General features: G+C 46.8%; 2 protein-coding genes and 1 long non-coding RNA gene across 7 annotated transcripts; 1 reads left to right on the plus strand and 2 right to left on the minus strand.

Annotated features, from left to right (window-relative positions):
• Positions 1-545: 545 nt before the first annotated feature.
• Positions 546-4,029, plus strand: LOC103651355 (uncharacterized). 5 transcript variants are annotated; one of them, XR_004857377.1, is made up of 3 exons: positions 546-3,161; positions 3,367-3,510; positions 3,784-4,029. It is a non-coding gene; the product is annotated as an uncharacterized lncRNA (long non-coding RNA). The 5 variants fall into 5 exon arrangements; XR_002750320.1 differs by having other exon boundaries at positions 554-3,001; positions 3,086-3,161; positions 3,392-4,029; XR_002750318.1 differs by having other exon boundaries at positions 555-3,001; positions 3,086-3,161; positions 3,367-4,029.
• Positions 4,030-4,666: 637 nt separating this feature from the next.
• Positions 4,667-7,518, minus strand: LOC100282456 (uncharacterized). The gene is given in 4 exon segments (NM_001155366.1): positions 4,667-5,013; positions 5,661-5,729; positions 7,029-7,169; positions 7,285-7,518. Coding segments are annotated over 4 exon segments (504 nt in total). The 5' UTR covers positions 7,459-7,518; the 3' UTR covers positions 4,667-4,893.
• Positions 7,519-20,328: 12,810 nt separating this feature from the next.
• On the minus strand, positions 20,329-25,045 carry LOC100273869 (Eukaryotic aspartyl protease family protein). The gene is made up of 2 exons (NM_001360478.1): positions 23,943-25,045; positions 20,329-21,465 (listed from the first exon to the last, which is right to left on the minus strand). Exons 1-2 carry the CDS (start codon positions 24,572-24,574, stop codon positions 20,559-20,561), a joined length of 1,539 nt encoding a protein of 512 aa, NP_001347407.1. The 5' UTR covers positions 24,575-25,045; the 3' UTR covers positions 20,329-20,558.
• Positions 25,046-27,998: the final 2,953 nt, after the last annotated feature.

Below are 27,998 nucleotides of genomic sequence, written 5' to 3' on the forward strand. Positions count from 1 at the left end.
TAATATAGGAATCGTAGAAGATTCCAGTTCCCAGTGAGCCATAGGTTACCATTGGCGGTGAAACGCGACATCTTGCTGATAGTATAACTTTTAAGGCGAGCTTTAATAGAGTGGACTGTAGCAGAGTCAGGTTACAAAACTTGCATGTCCTTTTATTTATTTGCCTGGCTCTAGCTTGTAATTGCAAGGTTGCAGATCCGTCTCTTAAATTTCTTCCAAGTTGTCCAAAAAAAATCTTGTGCGTTACGAATAAGCGTAGTATATTCATCTACCAGAAATTGCTCATAATCGCTTTGCTATTCGTTACGGCATAATGGTAGCTGTTGATCAATATGCACGCCGACACCAAGAAATCCAACGCATTTACCATATTGCACTTTAGAACCCTAGAATTTCACAGCAGCTCAAACGTTTCCCCCCAACAAAGATACATTGCTATGTGTAGTTTCCTATATATGAAACGCGGTTAAAAACGGCCTCGATGAGACTATCCACGTCACCCTTCGATTCGTCAGCCGTCAGATTGCTCTTCAACGTTTCGGTGAACCTCCCTGCCTGCACTACTAATCGACCTCCGCGATGCTTCCAGACGAAGCCGAAAGTGCCGTAAAGAAGGAAAAACTATGCATCTTCCTCCCAGGCTCTAGCTACGACCCATTCTCCTCTTCCACGGATCCTTCCATCCTCCGTCCAATCTGCTCCTCCGTTCTATGACTTTCCCAAGGCCAGAACCGGTGACAATGCCGTGAGCCGCCCCTTCTCAGGAACGAGCTGGACGCCACCCCACCGCTCAAGAAGGCCATTACAAGGATGGCCACAGCGCTGTGGCACAGGACGAGGGAGGTTGCCGCTCTGTTGGACAAAATTCGGACACCGAAGAAGCCCATAGAGGAGCCAGCAACGGACGTGAAGCTAATCCCAACGCCAGAGAAGCCAGAGGAGACGCTGAAGCGCACGGCCGTAGCCGGCGGCGTAGGCTGAGGCAGCGACGGATGACCTCGTATCCGTTGAAGGAGAGCTCAACATTGGCACCGAGGCTGGGCGGAACCCCGTCAAGCGCAAGTCGGAGGTCAAGCTGCTAGAGAGGTAAAGATCCATGTCCCCCGATGTGATTTCGGATTTTGTTTCACGGTTCGAAATCGAGCTGCTTTCCACCGCATCGCTGCCGCTCGCTCCACCGCCTCTGCCACCTCCTCATGCTTTGGCGTCGCGTCCCCTTCGGCTCCAGTTGCTCCTTTTGTGTCCATTGGCTTCAGAAGAATCATGTTTGCATCTATGCCTCACCTTCAGTCGTTGGCCTGGTGGGCTAATATGCTAGCATCAACTTTCACCCTTCGGATTCTCAAGTCATTGTTGCTGGTTCCTCCTCAGTGCAGATTGATGAGGTGGAGGAGAATTCTGAATATCCCTGCTTGATCTTGGCACTTCCTACTCCGAGGACTTCGGATGATCTGCTATCTGATGTTGCCCCTGTTGATTGCCCACCCCCGGACATTTTTGGATGGAGCCACCAAGACCAGATAAAGAAGTGGCAGGTGATCCAAAAGGTTTACCAGAGAAGATTGGGGTATCGGGCTAAGAAAAATCGAAAGAAGAGCAGTCGTCCTGTTAAGAACGAGTATACCAGAAAACTGCAAACCATCCAACCAAGAAGAAGTGAGAGGATCAAGGCCCGTATGCTGGGCTTCAAAGTCTCCTTTGACACTAGGGCCACCATATGCCCCCCATGCTTGATGATGTGTCCGGTCTCAACTTCCCATGCCCTGTTAAATTTCCTTCTATCCAAGATATTACAGACTTTATTGGTATCTATCCAGAGATTCATGCTTCCACCTTGCAGAAGGTGGTTGTTGACCGTTGCGGCATGCTACCTGAGGAGGCATCGCTGAGGGCGCTGCTTCATTACCCCTCCTTGGGTAATGCTGAAGGCAACGCTGGTGACAGGATTCTGCATGTTCTCCATGACTAATGGACCAGAAGCGTGATGATGTTAACAAAATACTCTTGTTTATTTTGGTTGCTGGGGGAAACAGTTATGTCGTTGAACCTTATGATTATGCACTGTTGGCGTTTATTTTACTACTTAGATATTGATCTGTGCCGGCATATTGATTTGTGCTTTATCTGGTTTTTTCTTTACCGTCTTCGGATTTCTTACGGCGAGCGCCACGTGAATGTGTCATTCATGTGTGGGATGGTTTATGCTATCAAAGTTTGGTGTGAATGGATCACAACTCAAGAAGCTGGAATGTGTTGAATTGGAATATCAGGGGGTTGAACGAAGATTCTAAATGTCTCGCGGTGAGACAAAATTGATGAGAGCTGCTGTTCAATTTTTTTCCATCCAAGAAACTAAATTGGAAAGTATTACCCCTATCCTTTTGAAAAAAATGCTCCCAAGCGATTCAATAAAACCAAACTAGCAATGGTCAAAACTTGCTCTTACGATTCTGATTAAAGTTCTTTCTGTGTCTTCATATAATGCTTCATTTGTGAAAAAAGATACAAATACTAATCAGTCCACACATGAAAATATATATAACATCTCACTATTTTTCCTGAGACGATAGATTATTCTGCCAAGGTAGTAGCTTTGGGTCGTTGCTTTGAACCAGATTTAGCTTTGGCTGCAAGTGAATATTTTACCAGGTGGTCAGATAAACTGGATTGCAGTGGTCTCTATTACGCTTCATGTACAACCACTAAGGTAGCCGCCTTTGATTTTCTTTCTTTTAACTACTGCATGAATATGATGTACTTAGCCTTGTTGTATTTGGCATGACAACCGACAACCTCTCCATTTCACCTGGTTAGGCTAGATTTGTAGGGCCATAAGCTGCTATGATAGGAACATGAGAACTCTGTACTTGCGGTTTGATCTTCTCTGTGGAATTCTGAACTATTTGAGGACATAATAGTGTGGATCTCTCTTTGGGTGTTGAAGTCCTTGTTAATGCTGTTAATACCAAATGAATCAGATAACGATGGACATACAACACTGGTATGCATATACGATGAAGCATATGTGTGTGCATACAGATTTCTATCAAGCAAGAAATTTAAGTGCTCATTTCATTATTTTCAGCATATAGCTGCTTCTAGAGGGGACAAACAATGTGTCAAGCTTCTTCTAGACTATGGAGCTAATCCAAATGCTACAGGTACACATAAAACTAGAATTGTGATACATTCTTGCCACCAAGAATAATATTGAAATACAAATTTGACGCAATATTAAATTGGGCACTATTCAACCTGTAGCGGCCACATATATTTTAGTTTGTTTCGGACAGGATTTTTTTAGAATACTTGATTGGACTGAAACTCATCGTCGTGTCCTAGATTTTTGAATGTTAAATGTTGCAGGCATCTTATCATGACCTGCACACAGATCACATACAGACTTCCCACAAAGAAGTAGCGCAAAAGAAATAAGTTGAACAAACCTTATGTTCTCCTCTGATGGATATTGCATCATAGCAAGGCCCAGGTGTAAATGTCTCCCTTCCAGTAAGTGCTCCTTCCGAGATTACTCAGTTAACAGTTTAGCTCCACTTTAGATTCTAAATCTAACTAATCACAGATATGGCGAACCGTTTCAGCTCCATAAATTAAGTTAGAAGAGGGAAGGTCTATTTAAATTCTATTGGTTTAGTGACTTATTATGAGCCTACAGACACCGGAAAACTTAACAACTTTGTCTAACAAATCAACAACACAGTCGTAGTGCTTCTTTTCAGGCTCTAACCCGTAACTTTTGTTTGTTGCATTGAGGGATCTCAGTTGGAGCTCAATTTCCCCACGTGTCAGTAAGAAGTGAGTACATAAATGAATGCAACATTAGTCTAGCTTTAGCCAGACACTACACGGATCCTCAAACTGAACAAACACTACTCAGTGTTATGGTCTGAAGAACCTATAAATTCAACAACCACAGGCAGGTAAGAAAAATGATGTCCATTTTGACATGTGTTGGCATGCTTAGAATGTAAGGCCTTGCGACTGAAATCATATGGTTTTTCCTATTAAGGCATCATCGTTTAACAGTTTTTGATTGTTTTAGTATGTAAGCTGCAGCCGATGATCCATAGTTGCTTAAAACAACTTTTTTCATGTGAGAATGTTAGAATTGATATATCTATTATTGATTAATATGAACTATAACATCCAACTTTAAATAGTTCACATAGGTGATACTTTCATTACTCTGAGCACAAGTTAATGATACAATTTATTACAATAAATATATCTACTATCGTTAAAAGACTTATAAACTAGCTCAAGCGCGCCCAAGGGCGTGCCCCATATACTAGTATACACAAACAGCACGATCTGCTGCTGGCTTTGCACAGCGCACCACAAACGGGCGTGTGGAGCCGCCGCGAGCCTCGCACGCGGGAGGCGGGAGCAGCCGTCTCGAGGGACCTCAACAGCTGCTCGCCTAACACGGTGGCGCTACCGTTATGTCGCGGGCCGGGCCGCCGGGGGCACTGGTACCAGTCGCGATCCTCACCCGAGCAAATATCTGGTTTTTATACTCGTCTCTGGATTGCCGTCGGTGTGGTCTGTGGTGGTTCTGCACGTAATCTTGAGAAACGTAGTGATGTGTGTTCTCACAATGCATGCTAAGGAGGAATAAACAATAAAAAGCAAAAAAAAACTGAAAAAATAATAATCTCGATTTGTGGAGCATGGGCTGAATGGTAAGCCGTTTACATATACGGTAGTTCCTATCAGCGGAACCTCTGTTTTTGAAAATGAGCTTTATTTAACCTGTAAGTTCATTCACTAATAACTACGTAGTAATCACCAGAAGTATGCTCTGTATTACAGGTGTCCCTCGGTTGTGGTTAGCCGCAGCGACGTCGTTGTAGGAGATTTTGCCGGTCAACTTCAAATCCTCCTAAGAAGGGCCTTGAGATGTGGCTGTAGGCTAGTTGTGATCGTTGCCATCTGAACGACGTACGAGAGCTCCCCATCTGCCACCTGAAAAGTTCTCGTGATCTGCTTCACCTGCCAAAGTTCAGCAGTGTTTATTAGTAGGGTAAAGACACCGTATCTGCATCTAAACTCAGTAGCATCTGATCTAGCACATGATAGTGTGCGAAGGCGACGCAATCAAAATGCAGCAGTTCAAACGGCCAATTCAGAATAGGATTTCCGAGTTCCGACTGGACTTAGGGTGTGGGCCAACCTGTAGTAGCATGACCCTTGAACACAATAATGATTAAAGAATAAAAGGTAGTCTCGCCCGTAAGCAAAGATGGATTTCTTTCATGAAACTGTTTTTTCCCTTTAGGGCTAGTTAGTTTAGGACCCCATTTTCCCAATGGATTTTCATTTTCCCTTAGGACTAGTTTGGGAACCCTATTTTCACAAGGGATTTTTATTTTTTCTTATGGGAAATTAGTTCAATTTTCCTTGGGAAAATGAAAATCCCTTGGGAAAATATGGTTCCCAAACCAGCCCTTAGGAAAATGAAAATCTATCGGGAAAATGGGGTTCCCAAACTAGCCCTTAGAGATTCTTTATACTCGCTATAGCATAGAAGAAGCTGCCGATATTCCATATCATGGTCTATCTTCTCTAGGGATAGATGACTTGATAATGTAAAATAAAATGAGGGCAAGACAGAACAACAGTTATCCAGTGAACAGTACCTTTGATGCATTCCCTACGAGTTCGCTTTGGAGTGTCACTGTTTTCTTTTCAGCATCAAATGAACCCTTCTGCAATTCCATAGAAGCGAAAAAGTGGCTCCATAAACCAAACACACGTTACTTAAGCTATGAATAGCATACAAGTTTCCAGAAAAGTGACATAATTTTCAGCTAGCAAGTGCCTTTTAGTCCAAGGCGCAACATATTTAAATCTAAATGAGAACTACTATAGCAACATATTTAAATTTAAATGAAAACTACTATGAGGTGAACTTAGGCTATGGCCAGCAGACCGTGCATATGATCCCACAAAACACTGTTTTACAATGCAGTCTGTACTTTTTACAAAGTGGAGTTTGAAATATGAGATGATATGAGTAAGGCTGCTAGAAATAGCCTTATACTTTCCATTTAGCAACAATTTGAAGAGGCACAAGGATGACTATTAGCTGTAACTAGTAACTATTTTGCACTCATGTATCAATTATCATTTGCAACTAGACTGTCTGAAAATGTACTGCTCCATAGTTCCATTCCATCAAGAAAAGTAAAAACATCAAGAGGTGGTAGACCCAGAAACTTTTACAAGCCTGGATGATTCTCATTGTATAAAATCTAAAAAGATACGGTGTTTTCTATAATACAAATATTTTTTTGCACTTTGCCGACAAGCCCGGGCGGCCATTCCGCTGGTCACTAATTTTCTACAATTATATTCATTTCCTATCGATCATCGATAATGCAAATCTCCTAATACATAAACATAATACAACTTCTCCAATGGAATGCTGGTCTGATAATAGTTTCAGTGCCACAATTAGAGATACTCATGTCCTTCATCTCTAGCCACAACAGCATAAATCATTCTTCAGATGCCGGTACAAGCAACAGATGTGTAGTAAGTATAAGTAGTTCACCAGGGTCTAGCTATGCAACATATGCGATGGCACATGCACAGGTAGCAATGTGCATCTGTCCCCAAAAATGCACACCCCACCGGCCCACCCCATTATGCTTGAAAGATGGTGAAGATGTTGGATCCTTGGAGAAAGAAGTTTTTAACTTCTAGAGGCAGACAGATCCTAACAGATTCTTGTTTAAGCAGTATCCTACTTTACCGTATGAGCTTTTATAAGCCGCAGGAAAGAATTCATGAGCACTGGATAGCATTAAGGCTAAGTTTCTCTGGCAAGGGGCTGATGATAAATTTTCAGATATCATATGGCAAAATGGAAGATGGTCAGTAGGCCTAAGGACCAAGGGGGTCTGTTTTTTTTTCTTTCTGAAAAGCAGAGGTAAAACTCGTTTTTTAGAAAAAAAAAGAGAGAGAGAGAAGAAGCCTACTGGCCTGAGGAGTGAGGAGCTCACCTGGACCTCGGCGAGGCCAGTGCTCTGAGCGATGACCACGTCGACGGAGCCGTCAGGGCGGGGCCGCCAGTACCCGCTCTCGGCGTGCATCGGCTCGCCAGACGCCGTCTTCCACGTCTTCTGCGTGTACGAGATCACTGGCTGCAGCCACCCACCACCGCCGATCCGTAAGCCAAAGAAAAAGCTCTAAGAATTTGGCAGCCGAAGGGAAGATTTTCTCGCGAGAGAAACATCGCAGGTAGAGAGGGCCACACGCCTTGGAGGGATGATGCGAGAAGAGGAGCTCCTCGCCGTACCGGAAGGAGGATATGGTGGGGAAGCTGCCCTCGCCTTCCCCGCGCCACTTCCCCAGTAGGAAGGCCAGCGGCGCCACCGCCGGGTGAGTTGTCTGCGGCGCCGAGGGCTGCGAGGCTGCGCCGGTGGCTTCCATTCCTCCTTTCCTTGGTGGCTCCGCTTGGGTACTGGACTTCCCGTTGGTCAACAACTCAGCACTCAGCACCGAACCGGCCGCCTCCTCGCTTTCCTCGCGGAGCACAACGGAAGGCTTAAGGCCTTGTGTTTTTTGACCCATTCATTCGGCTTTGGGTGCTACCAATTTGTTGTAGTGTTTCATTTTCACATTTAAAAATATTCAAAATTTTAAAACTATATTCTAAAACTGAAAATTGAGAAAATGGTGTCGGGCACTTTAACGGCAGGGATCTAATTGTGATAGAAATTGGGATTTCTGTGGGACCTGCCGCCTATGGGTGTGTGAATGAGGGGAGTCCATCCATATTGACACCTAGCATGTCACACTTGCACTCACTCTGTGTTGACACCCATTAGGTAATCGACAATTAAAAATAATTAAATAAAAGCATCACAAAAATAATGAAAACACATATAAATATTTAGAAGCACACTACATATAATTATTTAGAAGCACACAATGGATATTTCAATATCAATCTCTACTATATAAAGCACCAGTTTCAACGGTCGTTCCGTGTCATCTTTCCCGTTTAATACAAAAATAATGTAAAATTATGCATAAGCAAGGGTTTGGACCTTAGTTATTGGCTCCACAATCACACCAGCTAACATATAGAACACACATTTTTGTGTCTTATTGAAACAAAGTCTACTCATATGATATATAGAAATCGTGGCAATGCATGGGCACCTGACTAGTTCACATTTGAAAAAAGTGAAGATGAGTAGACAACCTAAGGTTTCATTGGGTTGGACCAAAATTACATGTGAACAATTACTCAAAATTAATATTTTGGTGCCCATTAGGCACCCATGGATGAAAAGTCACATCTAGGCCATCCCATCATTTTGCGGGTCAGGACAAGTGTAAACACATGGGTGGAATTTAACACCCAAACCTACACGAATGGGTGTGAAACACGTGGACACCCGCACCCACGGGTGTGACTGCCATCCCAAGAGGCAGCAAGCCCCCTCCCTTCTATACAAGCCAATTTTGCCCTCTTAGGGTCATCCTTTTCTCCCATCACCTGCAACGGATGCATTCATGATTGTACCAACTGAAAGGGAATTAAGCTTACACCTAGTTCCTAAATAATTTTGGTGGTTGAATTGCCCAACACAAATATTGGACTGACTAGTTTGCTCTAGTGTATAAGTTATACAGGTGCAAAAGGTTCACATCTAGCCAATAAAAAGACCAAGTGTTGGATTCAACAAAGGAGCAATAAGGCAACCGAGGGCACCTCTGGCTGGAGGCACCGGACTGTCCGGTGTGCACCGGACAGTGTCCGGTGCGCCCGTAGACTTCGTTTTCTACCCTTCGCCAGAGGACTTCGACTTCAACCCTTCGCCCTCGGGAATTCGCGGAGGCCGGCGCGCTATAATTCACCGGACTGTCCGGTGTGCACCGGACATGTCCGGTGCGCCAACGAACCGCGGCCTCCGGAACTCGTCATCCTCGGGTTTTCACGACAGCCGCTCCGCTATAATTCACCGGACTGTCCGGTGTGCACCGGACTGTCCGGTGTGCCAGCGGAGCAACGGCTCTCTGCGGCGCCAACGGCTCCCTGCGCAGCATTAAATGCGCGCGCAGCGCGCGCAGACGTCAGGGCTGCCCATACCGGTGCACCGGACATCAAACAGTGCATGTCCGGTGTGCACCGGACACCTCGGCAGGCCCACAAGTCAGAAGCTTCAACGGTCAGAATCCAACGGCAATGGTGACGTGGCAGAGACACCGGACTGTCCGGTGTGCACCGGACTGTCCGGTGCGCCATCGAACAGAGGCTACCAGCAACGGTCACTTTTGGTGGTTGGGGCTATAAATACCCCAACCACCCCACCATTCATTGCATCCAAGTTTTCCACTTCTCAACTACTACAAGAGCTCTAGGCATTCAATTCTAGACACATTCAAAGAAATCAAATCCTCTCCAATTCCACACAAAACCCTAGTGACTAGAGAGAGTGATTTGCCGTGTTCATTTGAGCTCTTGCGCTTGGATTGCTTCTTTTCTTTCTCACTTGTTCTTGAGATCACAACTCCATTGTAATCAAGGCAAGAGGCACCAATTGTGTGGTGGCCCTTGCGGGGAAGTTTTGTTCCCGGCTTTGATTAGAGAAGAGAAGCTCACTCGGTCCGTGGGACCGTTTGAGAGAGGGAAGGGTTGAAAGAGACCCGGCCTTTGTGGCCTCCTCAACGGGGAGTAGGTTTGCAAGAACCGAACCTCGGTAAAACAAATCTCCGTGTCTCATTTGCTTATTCGCTTGGGATTTGTTTTGCGCCCTCTCTTGCGGACTCATTTATTATTACTAACGCTAACCCCGGCTTGTAGTTGTGTTTATATTTGTAAATTTCAGTTTCGCCCTATTCACCCCCCCTCTAGGCGACTATCAATTGGTATCAGAGCCCGGTGCTTCATTAGAGCCTAACCGCTCGAAGTGATGTCGGGAGATCACGCCAAGAAGGAGATGGAGACCGGCGAAAAGCCCACTACAAGCTACGGGAGCACTTCATCGGAAGAGTCCCGCACCAAAAGGAGGGAGAAGAAGAAGAGCTCCTCCAACAAAGGGAAGGAGAAGAAATCTTCTTCTCATCACAAAGAGAAGAAGGAAAAATCTTCTTCCCACAAGCCGCATCGGAAAGGCGACAAGCACAAGAGGATGAGGAAGGTGGTCTACTACGAGACCGACACTTCATCAACATCGACCTCCGACTCCGATGCGCCCTCCGTCACTTCTAAGCGCCAAGAGCGCAAGAAGTATAGTAAGATCCCCCTACGCTACCCTCGCATTTCCAAACATACACCTTTACTTTCCGTCCCACTAGGCAAACCACCAACTTTTGATGGTGAAGATTACGCTAGGTGGAGCGATTTAATGCGATTTCATCTAATCTCGCTCCACAAAAGTATATGGGATGTTGTTGAGTTTGGTGCACAGGTACCGTCGGTAGGGGATGAGAACTATGATGAGGATGAGGTGGCCCAAATCGAGCACTTCAACTCTCAAGCAACGACGATACTCCTCGCCTCTTTAAGCAAAGAGGAGTATAACAAAGTACAAGGGTTGAAGAGCGCCAAGGAGATTTGGGATGTACTCAAAACCGCGCACGAGGGAGACGAGCTCACCAAGATCACCAAGCGGGAAACGATCGAGGGGGAGCTCGGTCGATTCCGGCTTCACAAAGGAGAGGAGCCGCAACACATGTACAACCGGCTCAAGACTTTGGTGAACCAAGTGCGCAACCTCGGGAGCAAGAAGTGGGACGATCACGAAGTGGTAAATGTTATTTTAAGATCTCTCATTTTTCTTAATCCCACTCAAGTTCAATTGATTCGTGGTAATCCTAGATATACTAAAATGACCCCCGAGGAAGTTATCGGGCATTTTGTAAGCTTTGAGTGCATGATAGAAGGCTCAAGGAAAATCAACGAGCTTGGCGAGCCATCCGAAGCTCAACCCGTTGCATTCAAGGCGACGGAGGAAAAGAAGGAGGAGTCTACACCAAGCCGACAACCAATAGACGCCTCCAAGCTTGACAATGAGGAGATGGCGCTCGTCATCAAGAGCTTCCGCCAAATCCTCAAACAAAGGAGGGGGAAAGACTACAAGTCCCACTCCAAGAAGGTTTGCTACAAATGTGGTAAGCCCGGCCATTTTATTGCTAAATGTCCTATGTCTAGTGACAGTGACCGAGGCGACGACAAGAAGGGGAGAAGAAAGGAGAAGAAAAGGTACTACAAGAAGAAGGGCGGCGATGCCCATGTTTGTCGGGAATGGGATTCCGACGAAAGCTCTAGCGACTCCTCCGACGACGAGGACGCCGCCAACATCGCCGTCACCAAGGGACTCCTCTTCCCCAACGTCGGCCACAAGTGCCTCATGGCAAAGGACGGCAAAAAGAAGAAGGTTAAATCCAACTCCTCCACTAAATATGAATCTTCTAGTGATGATAATGCTAGTGATGAGGAGGATAATTTACGTTCCCTTTTTGCCAACCTTAACATAGCTCAAAAAGAAAAATTGAATGAATTGGTTAGTGCTATTCATGAAAAGGATGACCTTTTGGATTCCCAAGAGGATTGTCTAATTAAAGAAAACAAAAAACATGTTAAGGTTAAAAAGGCTTATGCTCTTGAGATAGAGAAATGTGAAAAATTATCTAGTGAGCTAAGCACTTGCCGTGAGATGATTGACAACCTTAGACATGAAAATGCTAGTTTAAATGCTAAGGTTGATTCACATGTTTGTAATGTTTCAATTCACAATTCTAGAGATAATAATGATGATTTGCTTGCTAGGATTGAAGAATTAAACATTTCTCTTGCTAGCCTTAGATTAGAGAATGAAAATTTGATTGCTAAGGCTAAAGATTTTGATGTTTGCAATGCTACTATTTCCGACCTTAGAACTAAGAATGAAATATTGCATGCTAAGGTTGTAGAACTTAAATCTTGCAAACCCTCTACATCTAATATTGAGCATGTTTCTATTTGCACTAGATGTAGAGATATTGATGTTAATGCTATTCTTGATCATATGGCTTTAATTAAACAACAAAATGATCATATAGCAAAATTAGATGCTAAAATTGCCGAGCACAACCTAGAAAATGAGAAATTTAAATTTGCTCGGAGCATGCTTTATAATGGGAGACGCCCTGGCATTAAGGATGGCATTGGCTTCCAAAGGGGAGACAATGTCAAACTTAATGCTCCTCCAAAGAACTTATCTAACTTTGTTAAAGGTAAGGCTCCCATGCCTCAGGATAACGAGGGTTACATTTTGTACCCTGCCGGCTATCCTGAGAGCAAAATTAGAAAAATTCATTCTAGGAAGTCTCACTCTGGCCCTAACCATGCTTTTATGTATAAGGGTGAGACATCTAGCTCTAGGCAACCAACCCGTGCCAAGTTGCCTAGAAAGAAAACTCCTAGTGCATCAAATGATCATACTATTTCATTTAAAACTTTTGATGCTTCTTATGTTTTGACTAACAAATCCGGCAAGGTCGTTGCCAAGTTTGTTGGGGGCAAGCACAAGGGTTCCAAGACTTGTGTTTGGGTACCCAAAGTTCTTGTGTCTAATGCCAAAGGACCCAAAATCGTTTGGGTACCTAAAATCAAGAACTAAAATTATTTTGTAGGTTTATGCATCCGGGGGCTCAAGTTGGATACTCGACAGCGGGTGCACAAACCACATGACCGGGGAGAAAAGGATGTTCTCCTCATATGAGAAAAACTAAGATCCCCAACGAGCTATCACATTCGGGGATGGAAATCAAGGTTTGGTCAAAGGTCTTGGTAAAATTGCTATATCTCCTGACCATTCCATTTCCAATGTTTTTCTTGTTAATTCATTAGATTACAACTTGCTTTCTGTTTCACAATTATGTCAAATGGGCTACAACTGTCTTTTTACTGATGTAGGTGTCACCGTCTTTAGAAGAAGTGATGATTCAATAGCATTTAAGGGTGTGTTAGAGGGTCAGCTATACTTAGTAGACTTTGATAGAGCTGAACTCGACACTTGCTTAATTGCTAAGACTAACATGGGTTGGCTCTGGCACCGCCGACTAGCCCATGTTGGGATGAAGAATCTTCATAAGCTTCTAAAGGGAGAGCACATTTTAGGATTAACAAATGTTCATTTTGAGAAAGACAGGATTTGCAGCGCATGCCAGGCGGGAAAGCAAGTTGGAGTCCATCATCCACACAAGAACATCATGACGACCGACAGGCCGCTTGAGCTACTCCACATGGATCTATTCGGCTCGATTGCTTACATAAGCATCGGCGGGAGTAAGTATTGTCTTGTTATTGTGGATGATTATTCTCGCTTCACTTGGGTATTCTTTTTGCAGGAAAAATCTCAAACCCAAGAGACCTTAAAGGGATTCTTGAGACGGGCTCAAAATGAGTTCGGCTTGAGGATCAAGAAAATTAGAAGCGACAACGGGACGGAGTTCAAGAACTCTCAAATTGAAGGCTTCCTTGAGGAGGAGGGCATCAAGCATGAGTTCTCTTCTCCCTACACTCCACAACAAAATGGTGTAGTGGAGAGGAAGAATTGAACTCTATTGGACATGGCAAGAACCATGCTTGATGAGTACAAGACACCGGACCGGTTTTGGGCCGAAGCGGTCAACACCGCCTGCTACGCCATCAACCGGTTATATCTTCACCGAATCCTCAAGAAGACATCATATGAACTCCTAACCGGTAAAAAGCCCAACATTTCATATTTTAGAGTTTTTGGTAGCAAATGCTTCATTCTTATTAAAAGAGGTAGAAAATCTAAATTTGCTCCTAAAACTGTAGAAGGCTTTTTACTTGGTTATGACTCAAACACAAGGGCATATAGGGTCTTTAACAAGTCCACTGGACTAGTTGAAGTCTCTTGTGACGTTGTGTTTGATGAAACTAACGGCTCTCAAGTAGAGCAAGTTGATCTTGATGAAGTAGGTGAAGAACAGGCTCCATGCATAGCGCTTAGGAACATGTCCATTGGGGATGTGTGTCCTAGGGAATCCGAAGAGCCTCCAAATGCACAAGATCAACCATCATCCTCCATGCAAGCATCTCCACCAACTCAAAATGAGGATGAGGCTCAAGTTGATGAAGGGCAAAATCAAGAAGATGAGCCACCTCAAGATAATGGCAATGATCAAGGGGGAGATGCAAATGATCAAGAAAAGGAGGATGAGGAAGAACCAAGACCGCCACACCCAAGAGTCCACCAAGCAATACAACGAGATCACCCCGTCGACACCATCCTCGGCGACATTCATAAGGGGGTAACTACTCAATCTCGGGTTGCACATTTTTGTGAACATTACTCTTTTGTTTCCTCTATTGAGCCACACAGGGTAGAGGAAGCACTTCAAGATTCGGATTGGGTGATGGCGATGCAAGAGGAGCTCAACAATTTCACAAGGAATGAGGTATGGCATTTGGTTCCACGTCCTAATCAAAATGTTGTAGGAACCAAGTGGGTCTTCCGCAACAAGCAAGATGAGCATGGTGCGGTGACAAGGAACAAAGCTCGACTCGTGGCCAAGGGGTATTCACAAGTCGAAGGTTTGGATTTCGGTGAAACCTATGCACCCGTAGCTAGGCTTGAGTCAATTCGCATATTATTAGCCTATGCTACTTACCATGGCTTTAAGCTCTATCAAATGGACGTGAAAAGTGCCTTCCTCAACGGACCAATCAAGGAAGAGGTCTATGTTGAGCAACCTCCCGGCTTTGAAGACAGTGAGTATCCTAATCATGTCTATAGGCTCTCTAAGGCGCTTTATGGGCTCAAGCAAGCCCCAAGAGCATGGTATGAATGCCTTAGAGATTTCCTTATTGCTAATGGCTTCAAAGTCGGCAAGGCCGATCCTACACTCTTTACTAAAACTCTTGAAAATGACTTGTTTGTATGCCAAATTTATGTTGATGATATTATATTTGGGTCTACTAACGAGTCTACATGTGAAGAGTTTAGTAGGATCATGACACAGAAATTCGAGATGTCGATGATGGGGGAGTTGAAGTATTTTCTAGGATTCCAAGTCAAGCAACTCCAAGAGGGCACCTTCATTAGCCAAACGAAGTACACTCAAGACATTCTTGCTAAGTTTGGGATGAAGGATGCCAAACCCATCAAGACACCCATGGGAACTAATGGGCATCTCGACCTCGACACGGGAGGTAAGTCCGTGGATCAAAAGGTATACCGGTCGATGATTGGTTCATTGCTTTATTTATGTGCATCTCGATCGGACATTATGCTTTCCGTTTGCATGTGTGCAAGATTCCAATCCGACCCTAAGGAATCCCACCTTACGGCCGTAAAACGAATCTTGAGATATTTGGCTTATACCCCTAAGTTTGGGCTTTGGTACCCTCGGGGATCCACATTTGATTTACTTGGTTATTCGGATGCCGATTGGGCGGGGTGCAAAATCAATAGGAAGAGCACATCGGGGACTTGCCAGTTCTTGGGAAGATCCTTGGTGTCTTGGGCTTCAAAGAAGCAAAATTCGGTCGCTCTTTCCACCGCCGAAGCCGAGTACATTGCCGCAGGACATTGTTGCGCGCAATTGCTTTGGATGAGGCAAACCCTGCGGGACTACGGTTACAAATTAACCAAAGTCCCTTTGCTATGTGATAATGAGAGTGCAATTAAAATGGCCGACAATCCCGTCGAGCATAGCCGCACTAAGCACATAGCCATTCGGTATCATTTTCTTAGGGATCACCAACAAAAGGGGGATATCGAGATTTCTTACATTAATACTAAAGATCAATTAGCCGATATCTTTACCAAGCCACTTGATGAACAATCTTTTACCAGACTTAGGCATGAGCTCAATATTCTTGATTCTAGAAATTTCTTTTGCTAAGCTTGCACACATAGCTCATTTGAATACCTTTGATCATATCTCTTTTATATGCTATGACTAATGTGTTTTCAAGTCTATTTCAAACCAAGTCATAGGTATATTGAAAGGGAATTGGAGTCTTCGGCGAAGAAAAAGGCTTCCACTCCGTAACTCATACTTCGCCATCACTCCGAGCAACTCTCTATTCCTTGGGGAGAAATGAGCATCAAAGAAAAGGACTTCATCCTTGGAGGAGAGAGTAAAAGCTCAAAAGCAAAAGGACCGGATTTCGTCTTTGGTATAATCTTAACTCATTTACTTTTGACCAAAGGGGAAGAAATTACTAAGGAGGGCTCTAATGATTCCGTTTTTGGCGATTCATGCCAAAAAGGGGGAGAAATGAGCCCAAAGCAAAAGGACCGCACCACCACCACCAAATTCAAAAACTTAGTGCTTTCCAAAAGTCTTTATCATTTGGTATCCTATTGTGTTCAAAAGGGGGAGAAAGTAGTATTTCAAAAATGGTATATCAAAACCCTCTTGAACACTAAGAGGTGGATCTCTTTTAGGGGGAGTTTTGTTTAGTCAAAGGAAAAGCATTTGAAATAGGGGGAGACAATTTCAAATCTTGAAAATGCTTTGCAAACTCTTATTCATGTACCTTTGACTATTTGCAAAAGATCTTTGAAATGGATTTACAAAAAGAATTTGCAAAAACAAAACATGTGGTGCAAACGTGGTCCAAAATGTTATATAAAAAAGAAACATTCCTTGCATATCTTGTAAGTAGTTATATTGGCTCAATTCCAAGTAACCTTTGCACTTACATTATGTAAACTAGTTCAATTATGCACTTCTATATTTGCTTTGGTTTGTGTTGGCATCAATCACCAAAAAGGGGGAGATTGAAAGGGAATTAAGCTTACACCTAGTTCCTAAATAATTTTGGTGGTTGAATTGCCCAACACAAATATTGGACTGACTAGTTTGCTCTAGTGTATAAGTTATACAGGTGCAAAAGGTTCACATCTAGCCAATAAAAAGACCAAGTGTTGGATTCAACAAAGGAGCAATAAGGCAACCGAGGGCACCTCTGGCTGGAGGCACCGGACTGTCCGGTGTGCACCGGACAGTGTCCGGTGCGCCCGTAGACTTCGTTTTCTACCCTTCGCCAGAGGACTTCGACTTCAACCCTTCGCCCTCGGGAATTCGCGGAGGCCGGCGCGCTATAATTCACCGGACTGTCCGGTGTGCACCGGACATGTCCGGTGCGCCAACGAACCGCGGCCTCCGGAACTCGTCATCCTCGGGTTTTCACGACAGCCGCTCCGCTATAATTCACCGGACTGTCCGGTGTGCACCGGACTGTCCGGTGTGCCAGCGGAGCAATGGCTCTCTGCGGCGCCAACGGCTCCCTGCGCAGCATTAAATGCGCGCGCAGCGCGCGCAGACGTCAGGGCTGCCCATACCGGTGCACCGGACATCAAACAGTGCATGTCCGGTGTGCACCGGACACCTCGGCAGGCCCACAAGTCAGAAGCTTCAACGGTCAGAATCCAACGGCAATGGTGATGTGGCAGAGGCACCGGACTGTCCGGTGTGCACCGGACTGTCCGGTGCGCCATCGAACAGAGGCTACCAGCAACGGTCACTTTTGGTGGTTGGGGCTATAAATACCCCAACCACCCCACCATTCATTGCATCCAAGTTTTCCACTTCTCAACTACTACAAGAGCTCTAGGCATTCAATTCTAGACACATTCAAAGAAATCAAATCCTCTCCAATTCCACACAAAACCCTAGTGACTAGAGAGAGTGATTTGCCGTGTTCATTTGAGCTCTTGCGCTTGGATTGCTTCTTTTCTTTCTCACTTGTTCTTGAGATCACAACTCCATTGTAATCAAGGCAAGAGGCACCAATTGTGTGGTGGCCCTTGCGGGGAAGTTTTGTTCCCGACTTTGATTAGAGAAGAGAAGCTCACTCGGTCCGTGGGACCGTTTGAGAGAGGGAAGGGTTGAAAGAGACCCGGCCTTTGTGGCCTCCTCAACGGGGAGTAGGTTTGCAAGAACCGAACCTCGGTAAAACAAATCTCCGTGTCTCATTTGCTTATTCGCTTGGGATTTGTTTTGCGCCCTCTCTTGCGGACTCATTTATTATTACTAACGCTAACCCCGGCTTGTAGTTGTGTTTATATTTGTAAATTTCAGTTTCGCCCTATTCACCCCCCCTCTAGGCGACTATCACCAACCTTCTTTGACATCCACAAAATCTAATGGATGATCTTGTCATATTATATTTAAAAAACCTCGGCTACCTAATTATATGTGACAAATGTTTTATGTATATACTTCATTTAATGGTCGCTAATTACTATACCACATACATTACTAAAACTTTCATGGTATTTCTGCACATGAGGTAAACCTAGCTAGGTCGGCTTCTGAAGTCAGTTAGGCCAGCTTTCTCGATGCAATCTCAAATTAGCCAATTTGAATCTCGGTGACACTAATGTCGATTCAGATGATTATAGAGACCCCATAATAACATATTTACATAATACAAGTGCTAAAGTGAATAAGAGTATTCAACAAAGTGCATTTAAGTTTATGTTGCACGATGACGAATTATACCAAAGTGTTACTCAAGACTTATTGCTTAATCGTTTAGATTCTGATCAAACAAGAGTGGTTATGTGATAAGTATATGAAGATATATGTGGTATGCATTAGTCATCTTCTGGGATGAAATGGTTACTGTATAGAGCTAGTTTTAGTGGCCTACTATGACAGTTAATTATTTTCACTACTACAAAGGTTGTGAAGAGTACCAATGGTTTGGTAAAATTTAGCTTGTGTTTGTTGTTATGCTTCATCCTATTATCAAACTATGTCGTTTTTATGGTTGGGGGCTAGACTTTCTTGACCAAATTCATCCTCCATCATTAAATGGACACCTCTTTGTCTTGGTTACTACGGATTACTTCACTAAATAGACTAGGATTGTTTCTTTGAAGAATATGACACATATGGAGATAATTGAGTTTATTAGTGAGCATATCGACCTATCCCTCAATTATTGACTACCAATTGAAAAACATCATTTGTATCCAAATATGTATGAGATTTTGCCAAATTATATAAGATCAATTGATCAAGTTGCTCAATTCATCTCTATAGTATGCTCAAGCTGAATCTAGAAACAAGACTTTGATCAAGATTATAAAATAAAGTTGAGGATATTCTCAAGAGGTGGCATGATGTTTTATCTGAAGCTCTATGGGCACATCATGGCTAGACATGGTGCTACTAAAGTTACTCTTTTTAACCTAGTATATAGGCAAGGGTTCATGTTACCCATTGAAGTAAATTTAGGTGCATATAGGATTGCTAAGAAAAAGAGTTATCTACTGTTATGTATCCGACAAAGGACAGACTCGAGTTGCCAGAGCATACAATAAGAAACTCAAAAGCAAGTCATTTTAAATTAGATATCTAGTAAAAAACTACACTACTAATTGAATCAAAGAGCAATAAATTTGGCACGTGGCCACCAAACTAGGAAGGTCCTTATGAAATGATCAAAGTCATATTTGAAAATTCATATATGCTAGAGATGTTACAATGTGATAATCTCCAAAGAGCAATCACCAGAAGATATTTGGGAAAAAAATATTTGACAAGTGTTTGGCAAGAAGGCTAGTGTGTCTTCTAAATAATGGCCAACACTTGTGTCGTCCTTAGAACAAATACGATCAATGTATATATCACATTTAATGCTAGATAATCGATGACTTGGACATCCCCACTATTTAATGTTTTATATTCAATAAAGTCTCATATAAAAATAGAAGAACATATGTCGATATAAAAAGTGGAATAAGGATAATAAGGATGTTACCTCTGCCTGGAGTCGGCTAGGTCAAATCCCTAACATGGGCAGATCAGGTCTCTGAAGCTGGCTAGGCCACCCTTGAAACCTGATTAGGCCGACTTCCTAGAGCAAAGTCGGCCATGCCACCTTCTTGACTCGGGCAAGTTAGCTACAGTGGTTGTCTTTCTTTGTGAAACCGGATCTAGCCAATTTTGGCGGTTGGCAGGGTCGACTATGTTGATTTTCTGAACTGATTGTTTTCTAATTGCTTTTTAAAACCAAAACTTGTCAAACGTGTTTTGGGGTGATTTTCTACTAGGCCAAGACAATTTTTCTCTATGATCAATTGAGTTATCAACATCCAATGATTAAAAAATATATCCATTAATTTTGTACCATTTTTCTTAATCTTGTTGTTTATCGCTTCTCATTGTGAGATTTAGTGATGTTTTAGATGGTATTGTGGATCCTAGGGCACCCTTTTTGACAGGATAAACATCGACTTAACCTTTTTGGTAGTCATTCTCATGTAACCAAACAAGCCTCTCGTATGTGAAGCAGAGGTGTGGAACAGGAGGAGCAAGTGAACTGGGAACGAATATATTCACTAGAATGAGAAGAACAAGAGAGGAAAACTGATTACAGCTTATCACTTTGCATTGCAAGAAGGTACAATTTTTCTCATTGCATCAGTATCTGAACATGGATAAAAGAAAAAGAATCAGAAAGATCACCACCACCAAGGGGTAAAAAAATAAAAAAAAAAGAAGTGGAGTGAGGAGCGGTTGGAAGGCCGCGGTGGGTCGAATCATTGCATGCACCGCGACCGCTTGAATCTTAGCCGTCGGTTCTTGAGATCGAACTCCCAGAGGTGCTCCTGCTGCATGATGTTGCCGATGACGGACACCCCGGGCCAGTCGCCCTCCTGCAGGCCGATGCACTTGACGCCGGGCGCCGCGTCGATGACGTAGCTCTTGGGCGGCGGCTGCAGCCGCGCCGACCCCGCGAAGTGCAGGGCCAGCTCCGGCACGGCCACGGCGAGGTCCTCGCCCGTCGACGGCGACGTCCAGTTGTAGCAGTAGTCGAACGGGTCCATGGCCACCCGGGGCAGCCCGGCCAGCTTCCTGCTCAGCGCCGCCACCACGGCGCGGTACGCCGGGCTCACGAGGACCGTCAGGCTCGTGCCGGAGTCGAGGATGGCGCCGCCGCCCTTCTCGACGTCCCAGACGCGGCGCGGGATCCGGAGGAGCTCCCCGTCGACGGAGACGCCGTTGACGGCGACCGCGTAGAACGGGCGCATCCGGCGGTCAAGCAGCAGCGGCGTCTGGCGCGCGCCGGGCGCCGCCGAGCCCGAGCCCGAGCCCCCGCAGGCCGTCTCGGAGGCCGAGGACACGGCCGGGTTGGGGCCGAAGGTGAGGTAGCTGGTGGCGTTCCGCGGGGCGAGGTGGTCGACCAGGCAGTAGGAGAACCGGCCGCCGAAGCGCGCCGCGGCGCGGGACGCGAAGGAGACGTTGCTGTAGCCGAGGCTGAGCACCCCGTCGGAGGCCAGGAAGCTCTCGCCGTCGTAGGACGTGGTGCAGCCCAGCACGACGCCCTGCAGCTTGGCCTGCGCCTGCCGCCGCTTCTTGCCGGCCGGCCGCGCCGACGACGACGACAGCGCGATGGTCGCCGAGTCGGTGCCCACCGTGCCGCGCGCCGCCGACCCGTCCTTGTACCTGCACGCCCGCAAGGAAAATGGGTGGCGGTTAGTCACTCACGGTCACGGCATGTGTGGCGCGATTCAGGGATCCGTCTGTTTTGAGCCCGCCCGGCGCCCGCCGGCCGCCGCGCTACCGTGCCTCGGTGAATCCTCATCTACCCCGACTAAAAAAAAAACGTTTCGTCTGCAAATTGCAGTTAAACAATTGCTTGGTTTAGCTGCCTGTACGCTAATCGAAACATCTCCTGAGAGCGACTACGAACCAAGTTTGACCAAGGAATAACAAAAACCCGTGCAAGATTGTAGCAACAGAAACAAACATATATATGTATGTACCTACTATACGGTATCATGGAGCATGCTTGCGCGCTTTCGACTCGCAGGGAACATGAGTGGCACGGCAACGCCATGACTCACATCGAGCAGATGCAAACCCTCTTCTTGAGCAAAATGATTGAACGTCACGGACAGGGAGACTGTACAAAAGCATCCAAGATGGACATGGGGCCTAGCCTGGCAAGCGCTGTGCCAACCTGATTTTTAGCAGCCTTATTACGTTACCTGCCTCAGCAGAGAGCCGGCGATGGCAATCATCGCCGTAGCAGCTCACAGAATGCAGAATGCCAAGCTATCTTTGTTCAGTGGCAGGATGTATTTGCTTTTGAACTAGAGGAGATTAGCTATTCTGTTCCAGCCAGGAGAGCTTTGACAAAGAGAGGACGTGGCTCGGGTACGGCACGGTATATGGCCCACGAGAATGGATTGTGTCTTTCACAAAGAGAGGATTATCATGAAGTTAAGGCATTACTCCTAAACACAATATTATCAGCAAAACGGAAGGGAAAGAATTTTTCGAGACATGAGACCGGGGCTTTCATGATCAAGTTGCCAGGCAAAGGGACATGATGGGACCGGACCGCATGTCCTTTTTGGCCATGCAGCGAGAGCGACACATGTTGCTGAGCTCCAGGGCCAGTCCAGCCGAGCGAATCCGTGGAATCCCGAAGCGTTCTGTACCGTTGCCACAGCCCACAGCCCCTGCCTGCTTGCTTGCTTGGGCGCCACCGCGCCATGCATCCCTTCTTCTCGTGGCTCTTGGCGGTGTCAGTGAAAAGCAAATTTCAGGATAAACAAGGGCCTAGCCTAGATATTTCACACCGTCGCTTTTGCCAAGGAATATGTTCAATGCCCTGACAAGCTGACACGGTCACCCATGAGTGGAGCGCAGCGGATGGAGTACGCTACACTACACACTACACCCCCGATCCGGCGTCGCGCTCGCACATGGAGGAGCACGGGGGCGCAGCGTGGCTGCCGCAGCGGCTCGCGGCCACCCGCCATGTTCGGGTGCCGGCTCGCTTTCCGCGGCGCCGCTGTTGGCAGGACGCGGCAGGCAACAGCGAGCGCCCGCCCGCCAAGTCTGCTGCCTGCCTAGATACGAATGCCACCACTGTTCACTGCCCAGCATTCAGCAGCACTACACAACCCCACCCCGCGCGTCGACGCAAGGCACGGAGGAACAGAGGAGGGCGGACTGACACACCATTGGCACCGATCGATGGATGGATGCCCTCGTGCCCGCCTGCTCGCCATCGCCATGGGCGTCCTTCTGTCGAGCTAAGGATCCAGCGCACATGCGCGCGCGCGCGTGCACGCAACGTGATGCTTATCGGGACGCCGACGCCACTGAGGCCGATGGGTAAAGGAGATCGGTCGGCATCGCATCGAGGGGCAAGCGTCAGTGTCATTGTTGTTTGTCCGGGACGCTCCGCTTTTGGGTGAGCAGGGGCGCTGAATGCATGATGGCCGCTCACTCAGTGTCTCCGTGACTGGGAAAGGGCCGGGGCGGGGCGGCAAGACGTTGATGAATGGATCTGCTTGGTCCCCGATCGAGAAACGAAAGCGACGATCCGCCGATCGCCATAGCTCCGGCGCATGGCAAGCGCAACGCAATCGTCGTCCACCCACAAACCGCCCCCCAATCTCAAGAGCCCAGTGCTGCTACAGTGCCCCGTCTATCCTGCCGCGGCGATAGGGCGGGCGGCAAAGCTGTGGCGCATTGAACGCGCGCCCTCGATGCCCACCCCGCGCTGCTTCGCCGTTGCCGGCGGCACGGCCTGCCTGGCTTTACAACCTCTCCCCCCCGAGATCTCCCGACTCACTCACCCACCAACCAACAAGGCAGCCACTAATTGCAGGCTGCTGCTGCGGGCAGCTGCTGTTGCCTCTTGCATCTCATCAATGCCAGGACCGAATTAACCACGCACGCCCCACACAGCCCCGCCCCCGCCCCCCCCCCCCCCCCCCCCCCCCCCCCCCCCCCCCCCCCAGATCGATGGGTCGACGGAGGACCGCCATTAACGCGCGCAGAGGTTTTATATAGCGCACTACAAGTAAAGCACGGGTTAATGCTCTCCACCACGCACGGGTTTATGTTACGAGGGGATGGATGGATGGATGGAACGGGAGGAGCGTGTGGTGGCGGGGACTCACCGGTAGTCGTAGGCGCAGGGGCTGCCGGGGGTGGGGCAGGCCGCGAGCGAGAAGGGCAGGGACGCCGTGCAGGTGTCGGAGGAGCACGAGATGGGCGCCCACGTCCGGGACCTGTCCGGCCGGAACACGCGCGCGTGGGAGGATGCCGCCGGCGCGAGCGAGGAGGAGGAGGACGAGGAGCCGTTCGACGCTGGGGCGCTGTAGCCCGGGGCTGGCGCGTCGTGGCGGCGGCGGCGGCACTTCACCCAGGTCAGGTCGCTGCCGGTGTCGGCCACGAGCAGGAACGGCCGCGCTGGCGTGCCCACGCGGAAGCGCACGAAGTACTGGCCGGTGCCCGTGTATGCGCCCGACGAGAGCGGCATCGCGAAGGCCTCGTCCGCCGGCGGCGTGGCCTTCGCCCTCGCCTTGGGCTTGGCACCGGCGGCCGCCTCCGTGGCGCGGCGGCGACGAGCGTGCGAGGAGATGAACGCCGTGCGCTCCTGGTCCATGCGCGCCACCTCGTCCCAGGGCGCCTGCTCCCGGTGGATGAGCTCGAACTTCGCCGAGGGCTTGCTGCCTGCTGCTGCGCCGGCGGCGGCCAGGAACGCGGCCGCCAGCAGCGTCAGCGTCGTCGCCAGACGGCGGCCCGCCATCCGCGGGGACGCCGCGTTTCGGCTTCCTGACGGCGCAGCAAGCTGGCTTAAGCTGTTCCGCCAACACAACGCGGTGACGGGGGCGCCGGCGATCGGCGGCGATGGGCCACGCCGCGGGCGGCGCCAATGCGCGCGCTCCTTGAAGCTCTCCTCAGGCAAGACGAGCCGCCATTGCGAACGCCGCTGCTGCCTGCTGCGGTGGGTAATGGTGGGTGTTGATTGCGCTCGCGTTTCGGGCTGCGTGTGTGCGCGGCCTCGGAGTGCGTATTTATCTTGCGAGCGCGGAGGCGGTTTACTTGTTTATTTACTGGGATGGGAGTATAGTAGTATTCACGGGTGGCTTTAGGTTAGTTTAGGTGGCTCTGCTGCGCAAGGGCAGGGCGCAGCCTTGCGGAGCGCGCGGGCGGGCGGGCGGGCGGGCCAGCACCTGCCGCGCTTGGCGCTGTTGGCGTGGCTGCTTCTGTGGCTCGTGGCCAGTCTCGTGCTCTCATCTCATGGTCATGGACACGGGGTGGAGAGAGACAGAGAGATGGTGCTGGGCTGTGGGTGGGTGGTGACGCGCTGCGCTTCGTGCGGCGCCTTGTGCTTGTGCGCGCCCTGCTGGCCGCCGGTCGCGGCAGGTGCTCTCGCCGCGGGTCAAAGCGTCCCTCGCTGCGCCGGATTTCGGTTGGATTCCCTCGTCCCTCTCCGTTTACACGGACGCATACGCCGCGTCGCGTGTGTAGGCTAGGCCGTAGGGACCGCCGCCTGAAAGGCTCATCGCCTTTCCGCACAGGGCTCCAGTCCAGATCGCACAGGGCTTTGGTTGTTACCGTGAGTGAGGTAACCACGCAACAAAGCTGTACGTGCACACCGCGCGTGCGTTCTGATTTCTGACAATAGTGTTTTGGCTGTCGTCTGACTACGCACCAACCGGTGTAATGACAAGGAACAACAACAAATAAGCACGGCACATGTGTTGAGGATGTCTGCAGCAGTATATCCAAAGTTGATCTAAAAAATATTCTGCACTGTTCGTAGAGTGGAGTTTAAATACGGATATGAAATATGTAAGCTGCTGGAGATAGCTTAAGGTGTACTCCCTCTGGTGTCCTATTAGTTGTCGTTTTGGAAAAGCTTCAAATCAAACTTACAAAATGTTGACTACATATAACTATTTTATTATTTAGTTTTGAAATCTAATATTTATATGCAACGATGTATCTTAAAAAGTACTTTTTATATTAGTATAAATGCATTAGGGTTTGTTTGGGTAATCTTGAATTGGAGTGAATTGAGGTGGTATAAGGTGTATTGAAGTGTAATATGAACTAATTTCCCTTTCAATCCCTAAAATACACTTCAATCCATTTCAATCCCTCTTTATCCAAACAAAGCCTTAAGAGTTTATTTGTATTTTGTCAAAAAAAGACATTGGTCAAAATTATATTTTAGAGACCATGACATTGTTCTAAACGACAACTAATAGGACACCGGAGGAAAAAGAGTATATAATGCATATATGATGAAAATCCGATAAAACCATAGTTTTACAAATTTCTGTGGGTTTCATGGGTGAATGTGCGTCCACTGCCTTTTACCTAGCTTTGCCCTCTCCACGGAAGGCAGGGCCGACAGTACGAGCAACTGATTGGTTCGAACCACTATTGTTTCAGATCAAGCTGCTAAGTAACTTGTGACAGTAGATTATATGCGCAAAAAGAAATCGCAACCTCTAAGAACGTCGACAGATTTTAAAAGTAAATGTCAATTAATAATGCTCTATACATACAAAGGAATTCATGTGTTAGAGTCAATTGACGGTCGTGGTTGTGGCCCACGAGCTTAAGTTAAGTTCGTGGGTACCCACGTTCTCAATTTTCATAGCTCTGACGATTAGGGTCCTGACCCACGAACTTTCATTAAGTTCGTGGGTACCCACGTTCTTATACACCGACCCACGAATTTAACTCAAATAAGGTTGTCGTCATTGGGGTTTTTAATTTGACCCACGAATATTTATCTGTTTTTTCTGTATGCTAGCTGCATACGTTTATGTGACCTTGTCAACTAAAATTATGTAGTTGATCTCTACCTAGTCTTGCACCTTAGAATCTTAACTAGGTATGTGCCCGTCAGCCCGTGCGTTGCCATGAGGCAGGTGAGCGTGAGGGGCGATGCCTAGGCTACAAATATAATTATTCTTTATTTCTAAACACTAAGTTATATGTGGTATGGTGGATAACCCCAAATTTTTAGAGCAGAGGGATGTGTGCTCGCTTTGCTCTATTTTTTGAGGGCGCTGGGTGTGGAGGGAGTGAAGTTGTGGTAACACGGTGCCCACATTAAGTTCTTAATAGAGCAGTATATATTAAAATATTTATAAGATGTTTATGATAAATTGAGGAGTGTAGCCTTGGTTAGATCATTTATTTTTTTCTGCAATTGTTTGGCTAGTCGGGTGCGTTTAAGTTTGAGAAAAAAAAGATTGTTTATCCCTTCCTAGCCCTTCGTTAGATCCTATCATACTTTTACTATATCGTCTTGTAATAACGATCCATAATCCTTTGTTAAACTCGGTACATGTACTGGTGCTAGCGTATATGTTTTCTCACGGTGGCTTACCGGCAGGGCAGTGTCTTCGCCTCACCCTTGTTTGGATTGGTTGGATGCAATAAATCAGGCGCTTAACGCAGACGTAGGTTAGCACGCATTGCAATTTGAAGGGTATTCCTTGTGCTGCGTTAATTTTCCTATTTTCGTGATGATTGGAGAATCACGTGCTCATCGCAATATTCTATCGTTGGGAGACTCGTCATCACGTAAGGAAAATTACGAGCTTTGCTTATTAGGTTCTTCACTGAGGCTTTGTTTGGGTAAGGAGGGATTGGAGTGGATTGTAGTGTTTTAAAGGGATTGAGAGAAAAATTAGTTCATATTACACTTCAATACACCTCATACCAGCCTAATCCACTCCAATCCGAAATTACCCAAACATGCCCTGAGTGATCAGTCGTTAACGGGCGCAGGACGCGTGTCCTGGAATGCATGAAAGAAACAGACAAGGTAGTAACGCTTCCGGTGATGTGTACGCCAATCCATCACCATTCAGGAGCAACACATGCGTGCAAGGCGCTGTTGCATCAGTTCATCTCGCTGTCTCCTTGGCAAATTTTACTTAGTTTGTGGCTTGTTGCTTGGGACGCCACTCATGAGTCTCTAAAACAAAAAATATCGATCACATTTGTTATCATGCGCCTAAAGAACAGGTTAAGGCATAGAGATGGCAACGGGGACCGATCCCCGATTTTTTACGGAAAATTCCTCCATTAAATATTAGTTTGAGAGCCACAAAACTAAAAAAATATTGGAGGGACTAAAATTCTCCTCTTATTCATTTTTGAACAAGGGAGATTTTAGCCTATCTAATCCCTTTGATTTTGGG

Source organism: Zea mays, chromosome 3 (genome assembly GCF_902167145.1).
Source record: "Zea mays cultivar B73 chromosome 3, Zm-B73-REFERENCE-NAM-5.0, whole genome shotgun sequence".
Lineage (NCBI taxonomy): Eukaryota > Viridiplantae > Streptophyta > Magnoliopsida > Poales > Poaceae > Zea > Zea mays.